Below are 23,474 nucleotides of genomic sequence, written 5' to 3'. Positions count from 1 at the left end.
GTGTCCCTAAATTCAGCAGTATCCTGGCTCTGCAGGACACACTGTGGTCGGGAATAGAAACAGAGCCCCTCCCCTTTTTGTTTATCAGCCCCACACCCCCAAACAGGGAGGAAGGAAACAGGGGGTGGATACAGCATACAATTCCCAAGATCATCAACAGAATTAGGTTGGCGAAAGCATATTAGAACAATTTGAAATGTATGGCCTTCCCCCTTCATGTGTCAAAGCACGCTTGAATATGAGTGAGAGAGAAAGTGTTCAAGTTCCCTCGTTCTTGAACAACAGATTAATGCTGGATAGAGAACACATAACAGACACATAACAGACACAGTAATATTCTCTCTGTAGGCAGTATTTTAGTTTGTGCTTATTGCCTGGGGAGATCTGATAAAGAGAGGAGCTCTCTGAGAGACACTGAGGTCTTGTGACTGAACAATGAGAACTGTAGTAGAAAGAGGTCAGTTGTTACCAACATAGGTAAGTTACAGAAAGGTATGCAAAACAACCTCTTTTCAATACACACTCACTATTGATCAAGAATATTGATTACGGATGAGGATCAATCAAGCATGTGGAGGAAGACTAAAAACAAGCACATAATCATACATTTCTTACAGCGATGTACACACATAAGTGCAAAAATGAATCTACTAATCCAGTATACCTTCAAAAGCTTTCAATTAATTTGCCCGTTGCATTGCAGAACACTGCTGCATAACAGCACAGAGAGCTTGGGAAGTCATCTAGGGCAGGGATACGTTAATGTAGAGGGAAAGGAGAGTGTCCAGGCAGGTCGACATGGGTCATGGGACTCAAATCAACGTTTATTTGTCACGTGCGCCGAATACAACAGGTGGAGATCTTACAGTGAAATGTGTGAAACTCACCTCTGTGTGTCCAGGTAGCTGTGTTCCTCCATCCTCTATAGAGTTATTATGACTGTGGCCATTACATTCTTCTGTGTAGAGAAAAGAAACACGAGCAGAGATGAGTTGAAAGGGGCAATCTGCAGTTGAAGTCAGAAGTTTACATGCACTTAGGTTGGAGTTATTAAAACTTGTTTTTCAACCACTCCACAAATTTCTTGTTAACAAACTATAGTTTTGGCAAGTCGGTTAGGACATCTACTATGTGCATGACACAAGTAATTTTTCCAACAATTGTTTACATACAGATTATTTCACTTATAATTCACTGTATCACAATTCCAGTGGGTCAGAAGTTTACATACATTAAGTTGACTGTGCCTTTAATTGATTGGAAAATTCCAGAAAATGATGTCATGGCTTTAGAAGCTTCTGATAGGTTAATTGACATCATTTGAGTCAACTGGAGGTGTACCAATGTATGTAGTTCAAGACCTACCTTCAAACTCAGTGTCTCTTTGCTTGACATCATGGGAAAATCAAAATAAATCAGCCAAGACCTCAGAAAAATAATTGTAGACCTCCACAAGCCTGGTTCATCCTTGGGAGCAATTTCCAAACGCCTGAAGATACCACGTTCATCTGTACAAACAATAGTACGCAAGTATAAACACCATGGGACCACGCAGCCGTCAAACCGCTCAGGAAGGAGACGCGTTCTGTCTCCTAGAGATGAATGTACTTTGGTGCGAAAAGTGCAAATCAATCTCAGTGTCACGCCCTGGTCGAAGTATTTTGTGTTTATCTTTATGTATTGGGTCAGGCCAGGGTGTGGCATGGGGTTTTTGTATTGTGGTGTGTTTTGTCTTGGGGTTTTGGTTATTGTGGGAATGTTGCTTAGTGGGGTGTTCTAGGTAAGTCTATGGCTGTCTGAAGTGGTTCTCAATCAGAGGCAGGTGTTTATCGTTGTCTCTGATTGGGAACCATATTTAGGCAGCCATATTCTTTGGTTGTGTTGTGGGTGATTGTCCTGAGTGTCTTGATGTCCTTGTGCTGTGTTAGTTGACACAAGTATAGGCTGTTTTCGGTTTTCATTACGTTTATTGTTTTGTAGTTTTTTGTGTTTTGATTCGTGTTACGTTTGTTTTATTAAACATGGATCATAATCTACACGCTGCAGTTTGGTCCGACTCTCCTTCACCATTAGAAAACCGTTATACTCAGAACAACAACAAAGGACCTTGGGAAGATGCTGGAGGAAACCGCTAACAAAAGTATCTATGTCCACAATAAAATGAGTCCTATATCGACATAACCTGAAAGGCCGCTCAGCAAGGAAAAAGCCACTGCTCCAAAACCGCCATAAAAAAGCCAGACTACAGTTTGCAACTGCACATGGGGACAGAGATCGTACTTTTTGTAGAAATGTCCAAAAATGTCCAAAAATTCACCCAACTTATTGTGGGAAGCTTGTGGAAGGCTACCTGAAACATTTGACCCAAGTTAAACAATTTAAAGGCAATGCTACCAAATACTAATTGAGTGTATGTAAACTTCTGACCCACTGGGAATGTGATGAAAGAAATAAAAACTGAAATAAATCATTCTCTCTACTATTATTCTGACATTTCACATTCTTAAAATAAAGTGGTGATCATAAATTACCTAAAACAGGGAATGTTTACTAGGATTAAATGTCAGGAATTGTGAAAAACTGAGTTTAAATGTATTTGTCTGACGTGTATGTAAACTTCCCAATTCAACTGGACATACATTTTGGACTTAGGATATATAGTATAATGATATACTGTATATGAGTCCATTGATTCTTGAAGGATATTACTTAAAAATGCCTCATGAGCTTAGTTTAACTGAACCCAAAACATACATTTGTTTTAATCCAATGTTTGTAAACATTGTAAATGTAAACAAACACTGTATAGCCTCATAACATGGTTAAAACTATATTGTTGATATCTTGGAAGGTCAGTCCTTGCATCTATTCCACAGGGCAAAAACTGGTTGAATCAATGTTTTCACATTTCAAGAAAAGAAAATCTAATGTGATGACATTGAATCATCATGGAAAACTGATTGGATTTGTAAAAAGACATCAACGTAAGGGAATTTCATCTCTATTTCACCTACCTTTGAACCTGAATCCCATGTCATGGTGAATTCACGTTAGTTGACAACTCAACCAAATGTAAATAAAAAATGTACTTTGAACTGTGGTCTGTGCCCAGAGGTCTAAGGATGGCCTCTAACAGAAAACTATTTACAATGTACAAATTACATAGTGATATGTGTATCTACTCATTTATTTAAGAGAGAGAAAGCAATGGGTTGTTTGTCTAAATATTTTACTTTACTATTCCAGAAGTGTAATTATTCCAGCTTCATCACACCAATTAGCCTAGGTCTTAGGTCTTAATAAGATACATTTTCATATCTAGTGTATGTTTTCAAACTTGTTCACTGTGTATGATACCTTCACTGCATACAGTCAACTGGCTAAATGAATCCTGGAAAAATAAAGCTATGTTATTTAACAACAATTACTTTGTAATGTCATCGGATACACTACATGAAATCCCAAATACACTACATGAAATCCCATATACACTACATGAAATCCCATATACACTACATGAAATCCCATATACACTACATGAAATCCCATATACACTACATGAAATCCCATATACACTACATGAAATCCCATATACACTATGCCTTATGGCTAACGAGACATGGTGTGATCAAAGAAACATACAGGAACTCAAATCCTTCTGTTCACCTGATTTAGAATTCCTCACAATCAAATGTCGACCGCATTATCTACCAAGAGAATTCTCTTCGATTATAATCACAGCCGTATATATTCCCCCCCAAGCAGACACATCGATGGCTCTGAACTCACTTTATTTGACTCTTTGCAAACTGGAATCCATTTATCCGGAGGCTGCATTCATTGTAGCTGGGGATTTTAACAAGGCTAATCTGAAAACAAGACTCCCTAAATTTTATCAGCATATCGATTGCGCAACCAGGGGTGGAAAAACCTTGGATCATTGTTACTCTAACTTCCGCGACGCATATAAGGCCCTGCCCCGCCCTCCTTTCGGAAAAGCTGACCACGACTCCATTTTGTTGATCCCTGCCTACAGACAGAAACTAAAACAAGAAGCTCCCACGCTGAGGTCAGACCAACGCTGGTCCGACCAAGCTGATTTCACACTCCAAGACTGCTTCCATCACGTGGACTGGGATATGTTTCGTATTGCGTCAGATAACAACATTGACGAATACGCTGATTCGGTGTGCGAATTCATTAGAACGTGCGTTGAAGATGTCGTTCCCATAGCAACGATTAAAACATTCCCTAACCAGAAACCGTGGATTGATGGCAGCATTTGTGTGAAACTGAAAGCGTGAACCACTGCTTTTAATCAGGGCAAGGTGACTGGTAACATGACCGAATACAAACAGTGCAGCTATTCCCTCCGCAAGGCTATCAAACAAGCTAAGCGTCAGTATAGAGACAAAGTAGAATCTCAATTCAACGGCTCAGACATAAGAGGTATGTGGCAGGGTCTACAGTCAATCACGGACTACAAGAAGAAAACCAGCCCAGTCACGGACCAGGATGTCTTGCTCCCAGGCAGACTAAATAACCTTTTTGCCCGCTTTGAGGACAATACAGTGCGACTGACACGACCTGCAACGAAAACATGCAGACTCTCCTTCACTGCAGCCCAGGTGAGTAAAACATTTAAACGTGTTAACCCTCACAATGCTACAGGCCCAGACGGCATCCCCAGCCGCGCCCTCAGAGCATGCGCAGACCAGCTGGCCGGTGTGTTTACTGACATATTCAATCAATCCCTATACCAGTCTGCTGTTCCCACATGCTTCAAGAGAGCCACCATTGTTCCTGTTCCCAAGAAAGCTAAGGTAACTGAGCTAAACGACTACCGCCCCGTAGCACTCATTTCCGTCATCATGAAGTGCTCTCAAAGCAACTTGACCATATCACCTCCACCCTACCTGACACCCTAGACCCACTCCAATTTGCTTACCGCCCAAATAGGTCCAAATAGGTCCACAGACGATGCAATCTCAACCACACTGCACACTGCCCTAACCCATCTGGACAAGAGGAATACCTATGTGAGAATGCTGTTCATCGACTACAGCTCGGCATTCAACACCATAGTACCCTCCACGCTCGTCATCAAGCTCGAGACCCTAGGTCTCGACCCCGCCCTGTGCAACTGGGTACTGGACTTCCTGACGGGCCGCCCCCAGGTGGTGAGGGTAGGCAACAACATCTCCACCCCGCTGATCCTCAACACTGGGGCCCCACAAGGGTGCGTTCTGAGCCCTCTCCTGTACTCCCTGTTCACCCACGACTGCGTGGCCACGCACGCCTCCAACTCAATCATCAAGTTTGCGGACGACACAACAGTGGTAGGCTTGATTACCAACAACGACGAGACGGCCTACAGGGAGGAGGTGAGGGCCCTCGGAGTGTGGTGTCAGGAAAATAACCTCACACTCAACGTCAACAAAACTAAGGAGATGATTGTGGACTTCAGGAAACAGCAGAGGGAACACATCGATGGAACAGTAGTGGAGAGGGTAGTAAGTTTTAAGTTCCTCGACATACACATCACAGACAAACTGAATTGGTCCACACACACAAACAGCATCGTGAAGAAGGCGCAGCAGCGCCTCTTCAACCTCAGGAGGCTGAAGAAAGTCGGCTTGTCACCAAAAGCACTCGCAAACTTCTACAGATGCACAATCGAGAGCATCCTGGCGGGCTATATCACCGCCTGGTACGGCAACTGCTCCGCCCACAACCGTAAGGCTCTCCAGAGGGTAGTGAGGTCTGCACAACGCATCACCGGGGGCAAACTACCTGCCCTCCAGGACACCTACACCACCCGATGTTACAGGAAGGCCATAAAGATCATCAAGGACAACAACCACCCAAGCCACTGCCTGTTCACCCCGCTATCATCCAGAAGGCGAGGTCAGTACAGGTGCATCAAAGCTGGGACCGAGAGACTGAAAAACAGCTTCTATCTCAAGGCCATCAAACTGTTAAACAGCCACCACTAACATTGAGTGGCTGCTGCCAACACACTGACACTGACTCAACTCCAGCCACTTTAATAATGGGAATTGATGGGAAATGATGTAAAATATATCACTAGCCACTTTAAACAATGCTACCTAATATAATGTTACATACCCTACATTATTCATCTCATATGCATACGTATATACTGTACTCTATATCATCTACTGCATCCTTATGTAATACACGTATCACTAGCCACTTTAACTATGCCACTTTGTTTACATACTCATCTCATATGTATATACTGTACTCGATACCATCTACTGTATCTTGCCTATGCTGCTCTGTACCATCACTCATTCATATATCTTTATGTACATACACTACATGAAATCCCATGACCCATTCCTCTGTTTCCATCCACATTCCTTCTCTATAGATTTGCCAATGATTTTGCAGATGATAAAGTCGGTCTCCCTCCTATTACACAATAGTTCTATATTGAGAGCAGGGATTGCTGATGTGAAGAAAACAGCATTAGTCTGTCAGTGGAACTGTGTTGTGGTCAGATGTCAGAACACCCCAACACAATACTGCGTTGACATGGACTGCCCTCAGGGCAACAGCATGGTGAAATAGACATGAAGACACTCACTCTCCCAAGAGCTCTCAGACATAAAACCAGGGGAAAGAACTAAACACATATACTTATAAAGACCCACTATCATAAAATCACACTTTCTATCTGGAGACACACAAACAGAAACACACAGCATTCCAGCAGCAGAGCAGAGCACTCCCCCAGCCTGTCAGACCCTGCTAGAGGGAATGTGCTCATGTTGCAGCACTGCCTGCCGCCTGGTTATTTCTGAATGCTGGGAAACAAGCACTTCCCGTGGGGGAGGTTAGGCCTCTATATGCACGGAGGGATGGGGGAGGGGGCAGCAGCCCAGTCAGAGGCCCTGTAGTTCCCTCAGACATAACACAATCTAGCTTACCACAGGAAGGACTTGTTCTGCCCTGAGCCTTTCTTCCATTGGATGAGGGGGATATTTTTTAAGAACCAGAATTTTACTTGTGCCTTGCAAGCCAATGAGAGGCTTGAGGGAGCAGCTCTGTACTGCTGAGAGGAAAATTATAGAGACAACTCATGAGGAAGGAATGATGTTGAGACTGCCAGCCAGCCAGATGAGTCTGAGCACAAGCCTCCCTAACCCCTATGAAGGTCACAGAAGTTGTGCCAAGCTGTGATGATTGTACTGCTAACAGTCCCGAGCTGAGCAAACACGGAGAGAGAGGGAGTGTGTTACCAAAGACAGACAAGGCCACTTTTATTAGACATTTACAGATAGCAGCACATCCACACACATGCAGAAACACACAGTATAGTATACGTATAGTATACATACGTTCACATACACCTCAGCACCCAAGCAACACACATTTTTCAATGTTTTCAAAAATGAATACTATGGGGAACACATATCCTCAAATAAAACTACCACAGTATGGTTTAACACATAAATACACAATAAAGGTATGTGGACACCCCTTCAAATGAGTGGATTCGGCTATTTCAGCTACACCCGTTGTATGAAGTGTATAAAAATCGAGCACACAGCCATACAATCTCCAAAGACACATTTTGGTAGTAGAACGGCCTTACTGAAGAGCTCAGTGACTTTCAACGTGGCACCATAATAGGAGGCCACCTTTCACAATTTCTGCTCTGCTAGAGCTGCCCCTGTCAACTGTAAGTTCTGTGAAGTCGAAACATCTAGGAGCAACAACGGCTCAGCCGCAAAGTGGTAGGCCACACAAGCTCACAGAACGGGACCATTGTGTGCTGAAGTCTGTCCTCGGTTGCAACACTCCCTACTGAGTTCCAAACTGCCTCTGGAAGCAACGTCAGCACAATAACTGTTTGTCAGAAGCTTCATAAAATGGGTTTCCATGGCAGAGCAGTTACACACAAGCCTAAAATCACCATACGTAATGCCAAGCGTCGGCTGGAGTGATGTAAAGCCTGCCGCCATTGGACTCTGGAGCAGTGGAAACACGAATCATGCTTCACCACCTGGCAGTCCAACGGATGAATCTGGGTTTGGCGGATGCCAGAAGAACGCTACCTGCCTCAATGCATAGTGCTAACTGTAAAGTTTGGTGGAGGAGGCATAATGGTCTGTGGCTGTGTTTCATGGTTCAGGCTAGTCCCCTTAGTTCCAGTGAAGGGAAATCTTAACGCTACAGCATACAATGACATTCTAGACGATTCTGTGCTTCCAACTTTGTGGCAGTAGTTTGGGAAAGGTCCTTTCCTGTTTCAGCATGACAATGCCCCCGTACACAAAGCAAGGTCCATACAGAAGATTGTTGAGATCGGTGTGGAAGAACTTGACTGGCCTGCACAGAGCCTTGACCTCAACCCCATCAAACACCTTTGGGATGAATTGGAACGCCGACTGCGAGCCAGGCCTAATCGCCCAACATCAGTCCCCGACCTCACTAATGCTCTTGTGGCTGAATGGAAGAAAGTAACCGCAGCAACGTTCCAACATCTAGTGGAAAGCCTTTCCAGAAGAGTGGAGGCTGTTATAGCAGCAAAGGGGGGACGCACTCCATATTAATGCCCATGATTTTGGAGTGAGATGTTTGATGAGCAGGTGTCCACATACTTTTGGTCATGTAGTGTACCACCTCTTGGAACTAGACCCACATTCAGATAGTAGGAGATCCACTAGTGAAGATGAACATCTAAATAACACCCACTGTCTGCAGAACACCAACTTACTGTAAACACGTCTGTAGTCTCCAGCACACGCTAAATTAAACTGACATTGATAACCCCATTGATGAAGTCCTAGAGAACATCTCATCCTACTGTAGCTGACCTACCAGTACCTTCAGTGGGTAGTCTGGAGTGATGAATAACTCACATTCAGTTAAGCAATAAAGTCCGGGGGGGTGTGGTATATGGCCAATATACGACGGCTAAGGGCTGTTGATATGCACAAGGCAATGCAGAGTGCCTGGATACAGCCCCTAGCTGGCCATATATTGGCCATATACCACAAACCCCCCGAGGTGTCTTATTGCTATTATATAAACTGGTTACCAACATAGTTAGCCTTAGCTCTTTATAAAGGGAGAGATCTGGCAGGTTTCTGTTCATGTTTCCCTTTCTGAAATATAAAATAATCCACAGAGAGATGCATACACGTAGATTAAATTATCCCAACAAAATCACACAAAAAAAAAATATTTTAAATGTCAAATATGGTGTAGGTAAATTCAATTAATGTAGCGTATTGGATTTGAAATGTAATTTCCTTGCTTCCTGTACTAAATCAAATGGAGCGATCCACTGGTAAACCCAGGGCCTTGGCACTCACTCACACAGGACCAAAGGACTCACACTGGCTCTGCAGCCACTGGCATGAAGGGAGGGAGGCTGAGCAGAGTACAAGCACAGTACAAGCCTCAGAGTAACCAACAGCAGTACATACAGACACAGCCACTGACTATGAGGTGAGGTTTGGAGAGGAGATGATGAAAGGATCGATGGACAGACAGGCGTAACATTAAGCCTTTCATCTGCCAGTACCTGTTAATATGATCATCCTGAATGCTGTCAGCATAGCAGGTCCATCTTCTTCAGAGGAGAGACACGGGACAAAGGGGTTAGTCTGCTTAACAATATGCTGCTGGACATTGATAGATGGATTTATGATATCACAAATACACAAATTCTGAATTATAATATCTGGAGAAGCAGAAAAACAATCTGTTTTTGCACCCACCACTGACACAGACATACTAGTCTCAAAGAAACAGGCCAGCTGTTAAATATGTTTGATATATTCTCTGTTTGGCTCAATCACAGCAAGTGGCAGTGTGAGGACAGGAATACATTATTCAAGTTTTATTTGTGCCATAAAGAAGCTGTCACTTTGATGCTGGTGAGGATCTAACAGCACCTGCGTCACCTGCTCACCTGGCACCTGTCTACTTTCCAGTGATAAAGATAAACCTTTAGACAGCCTGGTAAATTATGTATTTCATCAGATCAAGCCAATCTGGTTAGTGATTTAAATGGTAATACGAGGCCTGAGCTTTAGGCTACTTTCCTCTAATGAACCTTCTCCTCTTCTGTTTCAGATACTTGACATCCCCTGTTATTCATGTTTCAAGTTTTATTAGTCGTTTGTACAGGATACACATGGCATACAACGTCCAACAAAATGTTAACTTGCAGGTTCCTTCTCGACAATGCAACAGCAATAAGAAAAGATAAGAATATGAACATAAAGTAAATGGCTCAGTTGTCACACCCTGACCTTAGAGAGCCTGTTTATTTCTCTATTTGGTTAGGTCAGGGTGTGATTTGGGTGGGCATTCTAGTTTTCTATTTCTTTGTTGGCCGGGTATGGTTCCCAATCAGAGGCAGCTGTCTATCGTTGTCTCTGATTTGGGAATCATACTTAGGCAGCCTGTTTTCCACCCTAGTTTGTGGGATCTTGTTTTTGCACAGTTACTAGGTAGCCTGCAGAACGTTGCGTTTGTTTATTCTTTTGTTGGTGTTCATCTTAATAAAGAAAGATGTACGCTTACCACGCTGTGCCTTGGTCTCCTTCTAACGACGGACGTAACAGACGATCCCACCACCAAGTGACCAAGCAGCGTGCCCAGGAGTGGAGGACATCTTGGACCTGGGAGGAGGTAATGGCAGGGGACAAGACCCTGTCATGGAAGCAGGCGGAGGCAGCGAGAGAGGAACGGCGACGAGACCAGGAATATAGGACTCGACGCAAGCACGAGAGGCAGCCCCCCAATTTTTGGGGGGCGGGGGCACACGGAGTGGTCGGGGGAGCCAAGGGGTGAACCAGAGCCAGTCAGGGAGTCGAGTGAGGAGCTCGACACAAGATTCCGGAGAGAGGTGCTGGCGTCGAGAGCGCTGCAGAGCGGGCGTGCTGAGGAGCGTGACACCACTCTGGTGTCATGTGCACCGGTTTCACGCATCTGGCCTTCGGTGCGCCTCCCCAGTCCGGTGCCTCCTGTGTCTCCTCCTCGCACTCACCCTGGGGTGTGTGTCACTGTTCAAGCACCATGTTATGTGGTTCTACGCACCGTGTCTCCGCACTTGCCAGGCTAAAATAAGCATGCAGCCAGGACGGGTTGTTGCAGCTCTACGCTGCAGAACTTCAGTGTGCCTCCACAGTCCAGTACGTCCTGTGCCTCCTCCGCCCACTCACCCTGAGGTGCGTGTCATCAGCCCGGTGCCATCTGTACCGGTCCCACGCATCAGGCCTCCAGTGCGCCTCAACAGTCCAGAGCTTACGGCGACAGTTCCCAGTCCAGAGCTTCCGGCGACAGTTCCCAGTCCAGAGCTTCCGGCAACAGGTCCCAGTCCAGAGCTTCCGGCGACAGTTCCCAGTCCAGAGCTTCCGGCGACAGGTCCCAGTCCAGAGCTTCCGGCGACAGGTCCCAGTCCAGAGCTTCTGGCGACAGTTCCCAGTCCAGAGCTTCCGGCGACGTTTCACAGTCCGGAAAAGGGTCTAGAGCCTCCGGTGGCGGTCGGCGGTATGGTTCCTTCGTGGACGATCCACGGTCCGGTTCCACAGAAGCGGAAGGATCAGCAAGCGGAGCGGGGTCTACGCCCCGAACCGGAGCCGCCACCGAGGTTAGATGCCCACTCAGACCCTCCCTCATAAAGTCGGGTTTTGTGGCCGGAGTCCGCACCTTTGGGGGGGGGGGGGTACTGTGTGTGTGAGAGTGAGAGAGTGCATGTGTGCTAAGGTGAGGAGAGTCAGTGCAGGTGGTCAGTCCAGTTCAGGTGTTCAGAAGTCTGATGGCTTTTAGATAGAAACCGTCTCTAAGCCTGTTGGTATCAGACCTCATGCTACGATACAGTCTGCCCAATGGTAATGAAGTGATCAGCTAATGGCTGGGGTGTGTGAAGTGCTTGATGATGCTGTGTGTGTGAGTGAGTGCATGTGTGCTAAGGTGAGGAGAGTCAGTGCAGGTGGTCAGTCCAGTTCAGGTGTTCAGAAGTCTGATGGCTTTTAGATACCAACAGGCTTAGAGACGGTTTCTATCAGACCTCATGCTACGATACAGTCTGCCCAATGGTAATGACGTGAACAGCTGATGGCTGGGGTGTGTGAAGTGCTTGATGATGCCGCAGGCCTTCCTCAGGTACCATTTTGAGTAGATGTCCTGGAAGGGTGACAGCACGGTTCCAGTGATGTGCTGGGCTGTCTTCACCACCCTCTGAAGGGGCTTGCGGTCTGGCCTGAGAAAATCCCGACCGTACCAGGCCATAATGCAAATAGTCAGGACGCTCTTGATGGTGCAACTGTAATATTTGGAGAGGACCCGGGGTGGCATGTCAAATTGCTTCAGCCGCCTTAGGAAGTAGAGACGCTGTTGCACCCTCTTGACAAGAGTGGTGGTGTTGTTGGTCCATGACAAGTCCTCTGTGATGTGGATGCTGAGGAATATAAAACTAGTGACTCTCTCTACTGCAGTCCTGTTGATGTGGATCGGGGAATGTTCCCTCCTCTGCTTCCTGAAGTCAAGAATCAACTCTTTTGTTTTGCTGATGTTGACAGAGAGGTTGCTGTCCTGGCACCACTATGTCAGTTCACTGACTTCCTCCCTATAGGCAGACTCATCATTGAAGGTTATCAGGCCTACAACCGTGGTGTTGTCAGCAACTTGATGTTGGAGTTGGTGTCGTGCAAAGCCACACAGCCGTTGGTGAACAGGAAGTACAGCAGAGGGCCGAGGACACCCCTGGGGGCCCCCATGTTAAGAGTCAGTGCGGATTAGGTGTTGTTGCCTATCCCCACAACCTGTGGTCTGCCCATCAGGAAGTCCAGGATCCAGTTGCAGAGGTTGGTGTCCAGACCCAGGGCTCTGAGCATCATTATCATATTACAGTTGGCTCTACCAGAGAAAGCTTATTGATGAAGGAGAAATTGTTCTCTGATGAACTAAAAAAGTGCTTCAGTCTCATCTCATGTTAGGCCAGGGATTCTCACAGTTTATAATAGATAGAAGGACAGTTTATAATAGATAAAATGACAGTTTATAATAGGCATTGTGATGCTGCACAGTGATGCTGTACCCTGTTGCTAGCTATTTAATTAGATGGATCTCTAGACTAGAGGTTAAAGCATTCCAATATGTCTGTATATACTGTAAGTCAATAAGTACTAAATGGAAATCAGTGGCCCATTATGTGTCATTCATCCCCCACATAACTAGATCTGATTAGTTTATCAGGGAAACACTGTCGGCAACATACATTCACAACATTCTCATTCACTCCTGACCAACATGGTAAGATAACCGGCCATATGTCTTATGGCCCTACATACAGCAGATGGATCATCTAGAAGGCCAGCATGTGAGGCTTGTGCAACATACATCCTATTGTTGAAAGATGTTAGTGTTTTAGGAAACACAATGAATACACAACAATGTCACTATGTTGCTACTATGGCCTGATGTGACCTATTATGTCTAAACTATTATCATCCTTGTAGCTCCAACTAAAAATAGCACCATGATATATCAGATTGGCTTCTTTTGACTGACTCAAAAATACATGACTCCTGGCTCCAATAGCCTTACTATTGACATCATCCCCAAGTTCCTTTTCTCAGGGGAAAGACAACATACAGGATACCTCACTGAAATTACAATGGTTTCCTTACCCTGTAGGAAGAGAGACCAATCCATGCTTTGCCTTTGTTTACCTTGCTGAAGTCACCAAATGCTAACTTCAGGATTTTAAGTACATTTTATTTAGCATGTTTGAAGCAGCATAGGGTCTATGTTTAGGGGGAGGACATACTCCCAGTGCTAAAGGTAGAAACTCACTGGGTGCAGACGTCATTTCAACATCTAGTTTTGATTTACATTTGGTTGAGTTGTCAATGAACATTAATTCAACAGTGAAATCAACATTGGATTTAGGTTGTAAATTCAATGAAAAAAATATTAAATTCCCTTTTGTTGATGACTTTAAAAAATCCAATCAGTTTTTTTTAAACAAATTTTTTGTTATTGAATTTCTACCCCTTTTTCTCCCCAATTTCATGCTATCCAATTGTTGTAGTAGCTACTATCTTGTCTCATCGCTACAACTCCCGTACGGGCTCGGGAGAGACGAAGGTTGAAAGTTATGCGTCCTCCGATACACAACCCAACCAAGCCGCACTGCTTCTTAACACAGCGCGCATCCAACCCGGAAGCCAGCCGCACCAATGTGTCGGAGGAAACACCGTGCACCTGGCCACCTTGGTTAGCGCGCACCGCGCCCGGCCCGCCACAGGAGTCGCTGGTGCGCGATGAGACAAGGACACCCCTAACGACCAAGCCCTCCCTAACCCGGACGACGCTAGGCCAATTGTGCGTCACCCCACGGACCTCCCGGTCGCGGCCGGTCACGACAGAGCCTGGCTGCGAACCCAGGGACTCTGATGGCACAGCTGGCGCTGCAGTACAGCGCCCTTAACCACTGCGCCGCCCGGGAGGCAGTTCTCCACGTTGATTCAGCGTCACCACATTACATTTTTTTGTTGAATTGATGTGGAATCAATGTTGATTCAACCAGTTTTTGCCCAGTTGGAAAGCTGTTTTGTATCCCTATTCTCACATCGTCTGTTGATGACTTTATGCACATGGAACAAACAAAATCTCCTTTCTTATCTCCCGGATACAAAAGGCCTTGTCCCAGAAGGGAACTGTGCCTTGACAAAACCCTGAAAGTTAGATCAGTAGAGTGGACCAATACCCCGGTGCCCCTCCCAGCGAGGGATCGTGGGCAGAGCAGATAGCAGAATTCATACTTTATCTTCTCTAAAAGAGACATGAAATGTCATCCTTCTAATACTATACTGTTTGAATGAGGCATTCTTGCATAAGGAGGAAGGGTAGAAATGTTAGAATATTACAGATTTTGTCCTTCCCCTAATTCTCCTCATCTCCCCCCTGTTTGGCCTTGTTGCTTACTGCATAATCGCCAGTGAGGATATGGCAGAGTACATGAAAACACACTGTTGTTCTTTGTTCTTCGTAGCTTGTTGCCTGTTAGCCTAATCAGATGTGATGCCCAGGTTAACCCAGAGATAGAACATGAAATGCTTTGGCACAGAGCTTCCTAAACCCACAAAGCAACACAATCACAAAGCCCACTGTGATCAAGTGCATCGATCAATGTTACTCAAGATGTATATATTAATCTGCTCATGGCCACTGAAATGTAATTGTGGAAGACCAAAGAAGGAATAATAACCAAATGGAGGTGAAAGGAGAAAAGTCCAGACATATAATGTTTTTTATCATCCAGAGCACTAACAGAAATGAGAAGTGGGTTAACCCTCACGCCAATATTCAGATTTTCAGATTCTGTCCACAGTCTGTCTAACTCAGCTATCAAAGAGAAAATATAATTACTCAGCTAGTTTCCATGGCAACACCGGGGCTCCCCCTAGTCTGTGAGCCAAGATGAATTCACTGGCTTGCCCTCCACACAACTATCTAATACGTTTCTTTTAGATCATCAATGATTAAGGGTGAGTGCTGTAATGCAAAGATTATTATTTAGGCCTAGTTTGTGCTGGACTGCCCCTGATCAAGACCAATTAGACATGCAGAATTGGAAACACACTATGAAAGGCTTCGGTCTCATCACTTGAAGCATTGAGTTTGAATGAATAGAGGTTTTACTGTGATAGTGAGAGATGTTATTTGTAGAATAGCAGGCCTGGTATTTGATAATACTACAGTGCCTTATCAGAACCTTTCAGTACAACTATTTTGACTATTTAAATGATTTAGAGCCATGAGAGCCATAACAAGGCAGCCAGTGTGAGCATGTGGGTAATATAACTATCAAAATAAATGATTCTGTAATAGAACTGTACTATAGATGCAGATGAACCTGAAGTCTATTCACGTTCAGTCCCTACATAAAACTGTCAACATGGTGATCCACAACACAGACGCACATATAAATAGATATTTTTTGTTATTGTGTAGGAAGGATTTACCTGATAACACCCAACACAAATTCGTTGGTGTGAAAGGGCAGTCTATCAACACAGAACTCCACACTATCTAGACCCACTGTGGGTAGTCAGCCATACTGTGGATCTTTACTAACAAGAAGCCTTACCACCAAAGGGCAAGTGACAGATTGTCCTTAAATTAACCTGCTCAGTCAACTTACTTCACATTAAATGCCTATTGCTCAGAGATAGTGGAACCACATCGCTTGGCCTTGTTTCCGTACTACCAAAATAAGTTAAATGGACAGCAGAGTTTGTTTGAGGAATCTTTACGGTTTCCATTTACATTTTAGAAGACCCGCTTATCCAGAGTGACTTACAGGAGCAATTTGAGTTAAGTGCCTTGCTCAAGGGCACATCAACAGATTTTTCACCTAATCAACTCGAGGATTCAAACCAGCAACCTTTCAGTTACTGGCCCAACGCTCTTAAACACTAGGCTACCTGCCGCCCTATAGGGGGTGAGATGCTAAGAGGGATGTAAATAGTGTGAGAGAGGTTGGAGAGATGCCGGACTGTTTCCATCCATCAATGAACTTGCTCCAACTCACTTCATTTCCCAGCAGAGGAGAGACGGATGTAACAATATCTCAAAACCATATTTACTGTGGCATTATTGAAACTGCTTTACTGTCAACATTATGAATGCTCAAGTACTGTTCTTTCTGAGAAGCCATACATAATAAATTGTAGCCTACAAAGTAATTTTAACAAAAGGAACATTTGTAATTGTTCAATATATTTATTACCCACAGCAGCTCTACATTTTCTGAGCTATCTCTCAACCAGCAACATTTCATAGAGGGACCCTTGCTACCATGACAGCTTAACACATTATGCAGTGGATGGCTGTATTGGAGACCAAGTTGGGTCTGTGGGCAACTTTGTATAGGCACATTGCCACATTCTCACAAATTGTGAGAAAATGTGACATTTTTGTTATAACAAATGTGATCTTGTAATATATTCTGCATATATTCTGACATGTATGTCTATTTGTCACTAAGCACAATTGGAAAAAGAGTAGTACTGTTACAGTCCAACTCCTCCCTACAGATCTCTTCAGTGAGTGACTGCTCAGTCAGTCCATAGCATCATGGTATATTCCCTGTCTAGATAGTCTCTCTACCTTGAGTGCCAATCAGCAGATAATTGTGTTTAAGTGTTCATGCACTTAATGTTAACAACTATCTGGTCTCTAGCGTGTAATTATGTGAGTATTACCTTGGGACAGTGTTGCACCACACAAAGCAAAGGTTATAGATATGGATTAGGGAATAACTGAAAACAATTAGCAATCCAATTTGTGTTGGATTTTACAAATCCATGATTAGACAGTTAAGGACAACCCCATGCCATGTATTGGGAATGTCTGTTAGCACACCATTGCAGATGTCTATCTATAACTTGTTTCCTTTTTGCCATGAAATCTTACAGAAAACATGAACATAGGACACAGCTTATTCACACAGGAGCACATTAAGGGGAGACGTATGGGAGCAATACTGAGAGCAATACTGAAGTTATGGGGCAGTTAATGGTGTTTAAAAGGGAGGGCATATACACAACAATGGCCAGTTTCAAGCGACATTCCTTGTGCAGTGTGGAGTGACAAATACTGTCAATTTTCAATAAAGGGATATAGATAAGCAGAGTGCCGCTTGCATCAGCTTTACTAGGCCTATACATTAGCACAACAGACCAACCTTCCATCGAATAAGACATCCATCTGCAATTTTTTTGAAAAATCACAAACCTGCTTGGAAACTACATCATTATGAATAATATTGAACTTATTTGGGGTCAATACTGATCACTTTGAATGCTGATGTATAAATCAACAAAGAAATGGCCAAATACATGCCATTTTACAGACTTCTGCAATGGGCTTTAAGTAACTGTCCAGTAAAAATCTATTTAAAAAAGTCATATTCTGATAACTCATACCCAAATAATGTTGCTGACTCATATTTGTGGCCAAAGCATAAATTGGAGAAAAAACACTATAAAAACAACCCCACCTCAAACCTGTATCTCAAATAGACGTTTCAAAAATGCATGTTATTTCCTTACAGAGGATGATGTCACCCTAGATGGCCAATCAGCAGTCTACTAGTGTAAATATGTTTTGGGACCGGTATATGCCCACACCATTCTGTTGTTGGGCTATGCCCACACCATTCCAACACCATAACACACTTATAAGAGCGTCTGCTAAATGACTTAAATGTAAATGTAAATGTTAATTGCTATTTTTTGGAAGGACAACTATTTCACTCATATTGCAATTAATTATTGGTCATATTTCATATAAAGATAGAGACACTGGACAGTTACTTTAATTTGTCAGTTTCTCAAACTTCAAATTTGTCTCCCAGTAGACCTGTCAGCATGTGAATGACGTCACCGCATGTATTTTCAGTAATTTCAGAACTATACATTTAGTTGTACAATTCTACAAACACATGGAATTGTTCCCGAAACATAATCTGTTATAAATAACATGTAAATTCCCTGAAATGTGCTCATCTTTAGGCTAAACATTGTATGTGCCTCTCATCTAGGTAGCACACTAACATAGTGACATATGGCACAGACACAAGTAAACCATTAGCCAGACATTATTCCAAACCCAAATAATAGACCGTGGTAGTTCCAGTCACAAAACTGATAGAACCAACCTTTAGTTGGTTGTGTTTCCTTGAACATTTTCTTAAAGCGCAATAGTAAACTTGTTAATAGCCAATGAAAACAAAGATTATGCTATAGCCTACGTTTACCTTGTATATTACCAAAATCGTCTAATCTCTGAATGTGCTCTTTACCTCCAATCTGCGAATCCATTGCGCTCTTCATTTCGATCAAAGTTTCTTCCCTTGCCATTCCCGTTATTCTTCTCATCACCACCGACTACAAGGAAGGAGCTGCTTTTTCAGGAAAGTGAGGACGGAGAGGATGCCACCCCACGACTCGATCCTCGCCACACTGTATTTGAGTTTGAGGCTTGGATTTCACACCAAAATCAACGTTTCGGGCATTTATTGGCTGAAAGAATGCCCCGAAATTGTCTTGACATATCCTGTCATATTATGATTGAACTCATACTGCTTCTCTAGCCACTATACATATTTAAGGGGAGTGGCAAAACCAAGCACATTCTGTCGGCAAATCATTGTGCATAAAGAAGTAGCCTATTCACACAAGTAGCGCTTGGGAATTAGTGCATCATGCATTGGAATTCTGTCTGTGAGGGTTATGCTACCCATGTGAATGGCCTCAAACTTGATGTTTGGCAATTTTGTATGGTTTTGAAAACCCTTCAAATCTCACCAAATGAATTGATATTTTGTACAGCCTAACCATATGAGCCTAATTGACTAGCCTACTCAATTCCTTCAATTTGAGCTATGATGTGAAGAAACACAGTCCACCAAGCAAACTACTATATATATATATATATATATATATATATATATATATATATTTTTTTTTTAAAATCTTTCTCTTAGAATTAGGACAAATTGGGTGATAGTTCTTAAAATGTAACCTACTTTCTATCGTTATTTTTGTAGAAAAAGGGGGAAACACTGGAATATGTTCATCGGTAGATTCGGTGGAAAAGGTTGTGTGTCAACTGTAGGGGCGTCCATGTTTACTGGGGATCGGGAGTGTCGGTGCCAGAGCGGCAGGTTAAATTGGCCAGGGTCAGAGTAAGTAGTACAGAAGGTGTTTTATGCTGAGGCAGTGAAGAAAGTAGCGGAGGATGGGTCAAGGGTGAGGGATCCTGAGAGAATCCCTGTGAGTAGGCCTAGTAGATCTGTGACAGCACAGAGGGATAGGTCAATGACTGATGTATGCTTCATAAGGATGGTTTTAATGAGTGTAGGGTTAGATGGTTGGGTCAGTTAAATGTTTTTACTTTCCCATTTTGTGGATCAAAATATAATTAATTTATACCCCAGTCTTGGTGGCGGTAATGCAACAGACATTGAATGCCATCCACCGTTAAACCTCAGCGAATAAGATAAAGGTTTAGCAACTCAGATGTAGGCCTACATTTACAATCCTGCAGACTATGGCGATAGGGTATCGAAGATTGGGTTATTTGCCCACCAAAGGTAGGAGCGGGGAAAACTACCATACCCAGCATACATTGCAGCATGCAAACCGAAGTTGCAGCGCCAGCGTGAAGAAGGTAAAGACGGAGCTGCAGCTAGCAACACAGATCAGCTTTGAACGCTTTATTTAGTATCTAGATAGTTTAATGAACACATCAATTAAGTATTGTAAGATATATAATGATTATGTGGTTGTGGTGTGTTCCTCCCTTTATTCAAAGTCAGCTAGCCAACCAGGCTACTAGCTAACGTTAGCTAGATATCTAACGTGGATTTCCATAACTGGTTTACTTCGTGGTGGACTACTCAACCCTCCATGTTTTTCTGCTGTGTTCCCGTCAAATACCATGACAAACAAAAGCTAGCTAGGATCGCTGAGAGATGCTCGAACTAGCTACTAATGTTGGGGGGCGTAGTCGCTGTGTGAGCTCTTGTCCGTCGCACGACGACGAGGTGCCCATGTTCTGTCGTTTTCCATATTTTTTCATCGTAACTCACCAAAGTAAAACATTTTAGAGTGCGGGATTACTTTTCTCTGTATGTGCAGTGTGTAATTTCTCCCAAAATATGAGTACTTTGATTACCGTTAAAATACCCTGATCCACGCACGCGTGGGATCTGCACTACGAGCTGCGTGGACAAGAGCTTGTCTCGCGGTATAATTGAGCTGGATGGAGGATTTAGGCCCGTTTTAGGATGGCAGCGCCATTGAGGTTTTTAAACAATTTTAAGTAGTGAACTGAGGGGGACATCCTATAGGTTAAGGAAGGATCACATAATTCCATCCAGGTCATCATGATCGGCCAATTAATTATACACACGATCAAACATCCAAATCGCCAACCTTGGCTTTATACCTGTTCAAACAACACTCTGGGTTGCAATATGACTCCTTTCAGTTTGTTTACACACTCCATAGTAGTAGAAGGAGAAAATTGACTACTTCAAAATGGAGATGGCCTCAGTGGCATTGCCCATGCTCTAGCAGATTTCATAATGGTACAGATACAATGTTCCGTCCTCTTAACTACAATTTCTCTATGGGTGGTATACAAGGCAACTCATAGTCGTTGCGTGATGGACCAGAGCTATTGTGTTGTATTTAGATCCATCTAAGTATATGACTCTGTAATCACTATTTACATATATGCAGTGAGTGGGTAACAGACTGTAATCTGCGTGTATTTTTTATTATTATAATTTTTTTATATAGATTGTCGCTACACCATTTCACTCTGGTATTGGTCACACCATGGCAAAAGTTGGAGCTGTCATCTATCCCCACACGTTTGTTGTCTTATCTGAGCTGAGCAGAATTCCAACCAGCTCCCTCAACCTGTGAGTCTGCAACTCCAGTAAGATACGTCCTCACACTAACACAAACGGTAACATTGCGTAGGATGTCAAACATTAAATTATCTGAAGGCCCTCGGTACTTACAGTACTCAATGTTCACACGACGCTGCAGAGGACTTATAGGCCTACTCCTCTGCAGTTGACTCACCACACCTGATGTCACACTTGACATCTTGTGTTGATGTTGTGCAACTGCTCTGAAATGAGTTTCATTGTTTTTAGCTGTCAATGTACTTATTATTTACAGTATAGGCCTAAGCTTTAAATGGCTAGATCCGTATGGCTGTTTTTAATGTATATCTTTCTGTGTGTCTGTTAAGGGTGGAAGGACTGCCACCACCATTGAACCTCTCTGATACAGAAAGTGGCGGTGTTGCAGCTCTACCAGGCTACGGTCAGTCATTTCTTGACAAAGTGAAAATGTTATAATGCATGCTATATTACCATACATATTATATGTTTCAATTACCACATAGAACAACCCTCTCATACTCTTCCAGGCTCTTGACCCCTTGACTGTGTGAAAGACTTCATTTCTTCCTGTGGTATCAGACCCAGGCCCTTGAGAGCAATGTGTGAGCAAGAGGACCATGGAGACAGTGGCCATAACAAGCTGTCTAACAGTGATGCCATCAAGCTGACAGATGACCTCTCTCTGAGTGACTCCGACCCTGAAGAGCGTAATGAGTCCATAGACCCAGAGGTGGAAGACTTGTCCTCATCTGATGATGAAGTGCACCAGAACTCCGGTCCCGGTCCCAAGAAACCCGCATTCAGTCTGACAGGTGGCAGCTCAAGCTTCTCCAACCGCAGCCGAAGCATCTTTGATTGCCTGGAGAGTGCCGCTAAGCTGTCCTCGTCCAATTTGGGACAGGACAATGTCATTGACGGGGTCTTTGCACGTCCCCCACCACCCCCACTGCTGCCGAGTGGAAAGAAGTATGGGGAGAAGGTGGGGGAATTGGTCAGCAAGCCTCCTCAGAAGAGAGGCGTGCCAGATTACCTGGTGAATCCTGAGCGCTGGACGCGCTACGACCTGGAGGATGTGCCAGAGACCAGTGACAGCAAGAATAGCATGGTGGCTCAGCAGTACATACAAAGCCTGCAGCAGCAGAAGAAGGAGAACACGATGGAAGATGATCCTGAAGAGCCTTTTATACCTACTTTCAACCAGGGCCAGAGCAGTAGCTCAGAGCATAAGATCGTGTTCTCCAGGCCTAGCCGGCCACAGAAGGATGATGCTGAAGAAGTTAACAAGCCTGATCGAACCAAGAAGGTAGGGATGGGTCTCTGTCACTTAGATGATGATGAAGAAGAGGAGGGTATAGGCCTAGCAATCGCCCCCCAACGCCCAAAGGAGAGTGAGCGGAAGAGGAAGTGGACCCCGGTGGGAGAAGAAGAGGGCGCACTGAGTGATCGGAAGGATCAACCGCCTATTGGCTTCGTCATTAATAGGAACGTCAACAGGAAGAACTTCCGCAAGACATCAGAGAAAGAGGAGGACTGAGAGTACACATACTTGACCTCAATCAATTGAAGTCCTCTGGAAATAATGGAGGACCCTAAATATGGACAGTATTTTAGTGCTTCCCTGTAGAACCTCAAGCAGAGGAGTTTTTTTCCTAATCAAGGGAATGGTTTCGACCTCTTGACTTTTCATCAGAATTAATGTAAAATGTGTATTTTGAATATTAATTAACTTCAGACATGAAAATCACTTGTCAGTAATGCTAATGTATATTGCTGTTTCGAAGTCCAAAGAATATTGAATTTAGCTGTCAAGTATATTAGTGGAAGTGTAATGTAAACAATTGTATTTGTAGTAGACCCTTGTAAGTGGCATCATTTTTCATATTGCTGTAACTATTATTGATTATTGGAGCAGTAAAGTCTTCCCACAACTAAATAGTTTCTTTGTCACTTATGAATCTTTGTTCCTGTATTTTCCGTGACTGATGTGAAG

General features: G+C 43.8%; 2 protein-coding genes across 10 annotated transcripts in view; one reads left to right on the top strand and one right to left on the bottom strand.

Moving 5' to 3' along the window:
• Nucleotides 1-19,188, bottom strand: part of LOC118360149 (anoctamin-5-like) — a 28,334-nt gene extending 9,146 nt beyond the window's left edge. The window contains exons 1-2 of the mRNA XM_035739346.2: nt 18,863-19,188; nt 888-958 (exon numbers count right to left, since the gene is read on the bottom strand). Of these exons, the coding sequence (XP_035595239.2) occupies nt 888-958; nt 18,863-18,938 (147 nt within the window). The 5' untranslated portion in view covers nt 18,939-19,188. The remainder of the gene's footprint in view (nt 1-887; nt 959-18,862) is intronic.
• Nucleotides 19,189-19,671: 483 nt separating this feature from the next.
• LOC118360119 (protein TSSC4-like) lies at nt 19,672-23,417 on the top strand. Of its 9 annotated transcripts, none has more exons than XM_035739287.2 (4): nt 19,672-19,747; nt 21,369-21,510; nt 21,832-21,905; nt 22,012-23,417. In XM_035739287.2, the coding sequence occupies exon 4, from the start codon at nt 22,083-22,085 to the stop codon at nt 23,016-23,018; it is 936 nt and encodes a 311-aa protein (XP_035595180.1). In that variant the 5' UTR covers nt 19,672-19,747; nt 21,369-21,510; nt 21,832-21,905; nt 22,012-22,082; the 3' UTR covers nt 23,019-23,417. The 9 variants fall into 9 exon arrangements, with proteins under 9 accessions (XP_035595180.1, XP_035595208.1, XP_035595169.1 ...); XM_035739315.2 differs by having other exon boundaries at nt 19,736-19,835; nt 21,369-21,493; XM_035739276.2 differs by having other exon boundaries at nt 19,736-19,835.
• Nucleotides 23,418-23,474: the final 57 nt, after the last annotated feature.

Source organism: Oncorhynchus keta, chromosome 2 (assembly GCF_023373465.1).
Source record: "Oncorhynchus keta strain PuntledgeMale-10-30-2019 chromosome 2, Oket_V2, whole genome shotgun sequence".
Lineage (NCBI taxonomy): Eukaryota > Metazoa > Chordata > Actinopteri > Salmoniformes > Salmonidae > Oncorhynchus > Oncorhynchus keta.
Note: the sequence above shows the minus strand (reverse complement) of the source record. Positions and strands in the feature narration are given on the sequence as shown.